Source organism: Meles meles, chromosome 7, assembly GCF_922984935.1.
Source record: "Meles meles chromosome 7, mMelMel3.1 paternal haplotype, whole genome shotgun sequence".
NCBI classification, from domain to species: Eukaryota; Metazoa; Chordata; class Mammalia; order Carnivora; family Mustelidae; genus Meles; species Meles meles.
In genome coordinates, this window is record NC_060072.1 from 112,254,811 (window position 1) to 112,260,810 (window position 6,000).

A 6,000-nucleotide genomic window follows, 5' to 3' on the forward strand; every position below is an offset into this window, starting at 1 on the left:
TCAAGTCGACTCTACACCAAGCACAGGGGCCTGATCCCACAACCCTGAGTTTGTGACCTGAGCGGAAACCAGCAGTCAGATGCTTAACCAAATGAGCCACCCAGGTGCCCCAACAATAAAATTTTTTAATGGGCAAAAGATTTAAATAGACATTGTTCCGAAGAAGATAAATGGCTAATATTAGCTCATGACAAGATCTTCAATATCATTGGTCATTAGTGAAATGCAAATCAAGACCAAAATGAGATTCACATCCCCATTGGATGGTTCTAATAAAAAAATAAAACAGACAGTAACAGGTGTTAAGATGTGGAGAAACTGGAATTCTACATTCCTTGGAGGAATATAAAATGGTACAGTTGGTTTGGGAAATAGTTTGACAGTTCCTCAATAAATTAAACATAGAATTATATGACCCAGCAATTTCACTTCTAGCTCTATCCTCAAAAGAACTGAAAATAGATGGTCAAACAAAAACTTTTATGTGGATATTCACAGTCACCAGAACATTTGAGAAACAACCCAAATGTCAACCAACTGATGAATTAATAAGCAAAATGTGGTCTATCCCTACAACAAAATACTGCAAAGCCTTAGAAAGAAAGAAGTGCTGATACACACTACCATGTGGACAAGCCTTGAAAACATTATGTACAGTGAAAGAGCCGAGACACAAAGGGCCGTGTACTGCGTGCTTACATTTATATGAACTTCCCAGGGGAAGGAGGAAGGGGTTGGGAGTGGAGGGCAGAAGCTTACTCTTTGAGATGATGGAAATGTTCAGGAATTAAAGAGTGGTGGTGTTCGCATATGTTGTGAATGAATAAACTAAAAACCATTGAATTGTGTGCCTAAAAATGGTCAGTGTTAGGTTATGTAAGTTTTCTGAATGTAAATATCAATATAAAAAAAGGAGTATAAGATTTTTTTAAAAGAACACCAATTTCTTTTTTATTTTATTTATTTATTTATTTATTTTATTGTTGTGGTGGTGCCATAATGGAAGCCCAAGATGTGGGAATATCTTTTTTTTTTTAAGATTTTATTTATTTATTTGACAGACAGAGATCACAAGTAGGCAGAGAGAGAGAGGGAAGCAGGCTCCCAACTGAGCAGAGAGCCCGATTCGGGGCTCAATTCCAGGACCCTGGGACCATGACCTGAGCCGAAGGCAGAGGCTTAACCCACTGAGCCACCCAGGTGCTCCTATGCAAGAAGTTTTTAGTCTTGATTGACTAATGAAATTATTCTACTTCATATGAATAGCAGCTATAATCAAAATAAAATAGGAATTAACTTGCTTTACATAATCCTATTCAGACTCTCTGTAGCATGTCTGAGTGTCATCCAGACATTCTGTAAAGCTTTCATTAGGTCTTTATGAACATTGAAGTCTATTGGTTCTCTTCCTGCCTTTTTTATTATTTTTTTTAACATAGTTTCCATACCCAGGATGGGGCTTGAACTCATGACCTCAAGATCAAGATTCGCATGCTTTACTGACTGAGCCAGCCAGGTGCCCCTCTTCATGCCTTCCCGATCACATTGTAACCTCTGGGTTCCCCTACCATCCTGTGCATATATGTGTCTTAAAGCTTTCTGTATCCTATTGAAATTAGTTATTCATACGTCAGTTTTCAAATCTAGACAGTGAATTTTTTAAGAACAAAAATCGAGTCTCATCTCATTCTTGTAACACTGAGGCAATAAGCACATGCTGGCTCCTGTTAAACTAAACTGCTAAATGTGAAAACCAGGACTGGCATTATTTATCTTTATTACTTTGGCATGAAGAGTCTTCCTAGAGAGAGAAGGCTGAGTCCTGCATTTCTGGCTTTCCTCTGGCCACTGCTCTCACATAATTTTAAAGTGGAGCTGTCCTTGTGGAGCTGAAAGACTCCATTGACTAACCATTTCCTTTGGAATCGAGTCCATATTTCTTAGCTCTCTGTCGGGTTTCCCAGGGTCCCTTTCCCAACTGAACTTTCTATTCTTCATGTACACTGTGCACTACTTAAACTGGGTTACTTACTTTTCCCCTCTTAAAAATTTCTGTGCTTTTGCTGGTGGTGTATCTGTACGTGGCTTTCACCATGGAACCTGACCTGTCCTTCAGATACCTAAAATGTTCCAGGAAGCTCTGTCATTTTCCTGCCTGCTGCAGTCCTCACCGAAAAAAGTCAGCATCCTCCCATCTCAACTCTTTTTTTTTTCCCCCATCTCAACTCTTACTAGCACTTGCACCGTAGGATAGCATTGCCTAAATGAACAGTTCCTTGAGAGCAAGGTTCTTGCCTTTGTTTTCTCTGCTGTTTTGCATTATCACTTCAAATATATATACATTGAGTTAAATATAAAAATCAAATTTTGGTTTTTTTAGCTTCAAGGAAACTGGTCTGAGGACAGTGTTGTTAAAAATTCTTCCTCTGCAATGGTCTACAGGTAAATGCTTCAATCAGAAACTACATGGGCTTAGACAATGTATTTATTTCTAGAACTTCAGTTTAGGAAAGAATTTTTTTCCAGATTTATATTGGTTTTATTTTTTTAAATGTTTGTTTATTTATTTGAGAAAGAGAGAGTGTGCGCACAACCAGGAGGGCCCAAGGGAGAAGGACAGAATCTCAAGCAGACTCTGTGCTGAGTGTGGAGCCGGACGCCCGATGGGACCAAGCCCACCACCATGAGATCATGACCTGAATGGAAACCAAGAGTCAGACACATATATATGCATTTATCAATCAGAGAGAGAGAGAGAACACAAGCAGGGGTAGCAACAGAGGGAAAAGCAGGCTCCCCACTGAGCAGGGAGCCTGACATGGAACTGGATCACAGAACCCCAGGATCATGACCTTGGCGGAAGGCAGCTGCTTAACTGACTGAGCCACCCAGGCATGTCAGATTTACATTTATTTAAATGTATTTACCATTCTTTGTATTGACTCTCCTCCTTTTTTTCTAGGGCACTGTCTTTAACCTTGAAACAGAGGAGGAGGAATACCCTGGAATCGTTGCAGAAGATAGCAATGACATTTACATCCTGCCCAGTGACAACTCTGGACAAGTCAGTCCTCCAGAGTCTCCTACTGTGACCACTTCCTGGCAGTCAGAGAGCTTACCTGTTTCACTGTCAGCCAGCCAGAGTTGGCACACAGAAAGCCTCCCAGTGTCCCTAGGTCCTGAGTCCTGGCAGCAGATTGCAATGGATCCTGAAGAAGTCAAAAGCTTAGATAGCAATGGGGCTGGAGAGAAGAGTGAGAACAACTCTTCTAATTCTGACATTGTGCATGTAGAGAAAGAAGAAATTCCTGAAAGCGTGGAAGAGGCTGCTGTGGCACCCGTCATCTTGCCAACGAAGGAGCTTCAGGAGGTGCTCCCCGAAGCACCAGCTCCCTTGCTTCCACATATCACTGCCACTTCCTTGCTAGAGATGAGGGAGCCTGACACAGAAGGGATGACAGTGGAGAAAGTCAGCCCTGCTACGTCTTTGTTCGTGGAACTTGAAGAAGAGAACTTAATGAAGACAAAAGCAGCAATGGTTGAATCTGTTGAATGGGAAGCTGAGGTGATCCCCACCTTGGAACCCACAGCAACACTGCTGAGTGAAGAGGAGATGCGTGTGAGGAGAGAGGGTCTTCTGGAAGGCCCCTCCCCTGCTGAAGAGAAGGCCAGCCCCCTGTTTGAGGGCAAGTCTATACTGCTGTTTGGAGGGGCTGCCGCCATTGCCATCCTGGCTGTGGCAGTGGGGGTAGCACTGGCTCTGAGAAAGAAATAGCAGATTTTTCAGAAAAGAAAGAAGACATAAAAGATGTAAGGTTTTAGCTGCACTGACTGAATCTGAACCGCCAACAGCTGATTTGGACATTTGTGGAACACTCTGGGATAATGGGGGACTTCTGCTCAACAAGGCAGTGATGGATCCGCACAGTAGGGCTTCAGGTAGAGGGCAATCACATTGTTCTGACTGTAAGCTCCAAGGGCCTTGACTGCTGCGAAATTCGGCATCTTATGCGTCAAGCACTCCCTCTAGAACAGGGTTTCTCAGCCTTGGCATTAATGACGTCGTGATTAATTCCTTGTTGAAGGAGGCTGTCCTGTGTGCTGTAGGATGTTTAGCAGCATCCCTGGCCTCCACCCACTAAATGCAAGTAGCACCCTTCGCCCAGTTGTGACAACCAGAAATGTTTCTTGACATTGCCAAATGTCCCCTGGGGGCAAAATTGTTCCCGTGGAGAGCCACAGCTCTAGAGGGAAATGGTTAATTTTGGAGAATCTGGGACAGAAGTTCCCAGGCAAGAGGGCTTGGCTGTGGGCTCCTCAGCTGCTGATTTATTCCTGCCCTTGGAATTTCATCTTTCCTGATGAACATGCTGTTTTGCAGCCATTCCTTTGTAGCTCTTCTTTCCTTCCCCACCTTCTTAGTCCTGTAGCGTGAGGATATTATGTCTCAACTGCCTCTCAGGTACTGCCCTGCTCCTCTTCACCCCCAGGTTCTTTATAAGGCCCCATGGGAGAGTGCTTGCTCCGGGCCCACTAAGTCCCTGATGCTTCCTACAGCTCCACCTTATAAAGATGTTGCCTTTAGTCATCTTAAAAAAACACAAATATAAAAGAGACCTAGGGTTCCCTGCCTGTGAATGCAAGGGCAAATAACTGGTTGGAGCGCAGTATTTGTCTGATTTACAAGCAGGATGACTTAGATGGCCTATCGAGGTCTCTTCTGGCTCTTTTATATATGGCCACCCTATGGAGCTTATGGTTACTTGCTGGCAGCATCTCTGTTGCTGGATGGTTACAGTCTATGCTCTGGGCTCTGTGTTTTCCCTTTATCTGGCCTCAGTCTTCTTACTGGTCAGCTAGCCTCTCTGCGGTCTCTTTCTGTGTGATAAAGATTTTGTACTTGGTCTTACAGACCAGTTGAATGATAACTCTCACTAAATACAGAAAGTCTCCCTAAATACCACTGAAATAAAAAGTAGCAAAAGAGAAGCTTGCATTTCTTGAGGCTACCCTTGAGATTCTAGTTTGGCTTTCACAGTTCAAGAATTAAGACTTCTTCCCTGAACTCTTTACGGTCCACATGCCAGAGTGATAAACCAAAATGATTCTAATCAGTATGTGTTAGTTGAGAATCAGCATAACTTTCTTGCATCTGGCAGATCCCATCCCTAAAGGAGGGTGGGACTGTGTCTTTTCATGCGGGAGGATCAGAGTCACTATGCAGGACACACACGCTTGGTACAGGTCATCTCAGATTTATCTTAGTAAATGTAACAAATTACTTTTTAGATCCTGGAATTTGTAATAAAATTACTTTACTATCCTGATCACCAAAACTTATGTTTTAAATGTGCTTTCTTTTTTAAATTTATACTCTAAAATGAAATCTTCTCCTTAAAGCAATATTATGTCAAAGTTGTTTGAGGAAAGGCCTGAAGTGTATTTGTCTGTTCAACTTTATTATACAGTGTGTCTTTTTTTTTTTTTTAAGATTTTATTTGTTTATTTGACACACAGAAAGATCACAAGTAGGCAGAGAGGCTGGGGGGGGGGGGGCAGGCTCCCTGCTGAGCAGAGAGCCCAACGTAGGCCTCCATCCCAGGACCCTGGGATCATGACCCCAGCTAAAGGCAGAGGCTTTAACCCACTGAACCCCCCAGGCACCCCTGCAGTATGTCTTTATGTTCTGAGTTTTCATGTCTTAGGGAGTGATATTCTTAAGCATTTTGGTGCACTTTGATTAGAGTAGCTAGAGGTGGGGGGGAATGCAATTAATTTAGGAAAGACTGTTTTCCTTGGACTCTGACAGTTGGCTCTGACATTGGGTTACTCTGTATCCTAATTGCTACTTTTGTGTTTGCATAGGGTAAGAGCAAACTGGTGAGTTATCTTGATTTTTTTTTTCTCTTTCATAATAAAATGTTTTTCCTTCCAGTGTTCACACTTTCAAACTCTGGACCCTCAAACCCATCCTCACACCCTCAGACACATTAAAGTACT

At 42.7% G+C, this 6,000-nt stretch overlaps 1 protein-coding gene across 10 annotated transcripts in view; it reads left to right on the forward strand.

Moving 5' to 3' along the window:
- The window catches only part of BCL2L13 (BCL2 like 13), an 85,523-nt gene extending 80,196 nt beyond the window's left edge, over positions 1–5,327 (forward strand). For 8 of the 10 annotated variants that reach the window (XM_046010970.1, XM_046010971.1, XM_046010972.1 and 5 more), the window contains one exon: positions 2,963–5,327. In XM_046010970.1, the coding sequence (XP_045866926.1) occupies positions 2,963–3,775 (813 nt within the window). In that variant the 3' untranslated portion in view covers positions 3,776–5,327. The remainder of the gene's footprint in view (positions 1–2,962) is intronic. The other 2 variants (XM_046010979.1, XM_046010978.1) reach the window with 2 other exon arrangements.
- Positions 5,328–6,000: the final 673 nt, after the last annotated feature.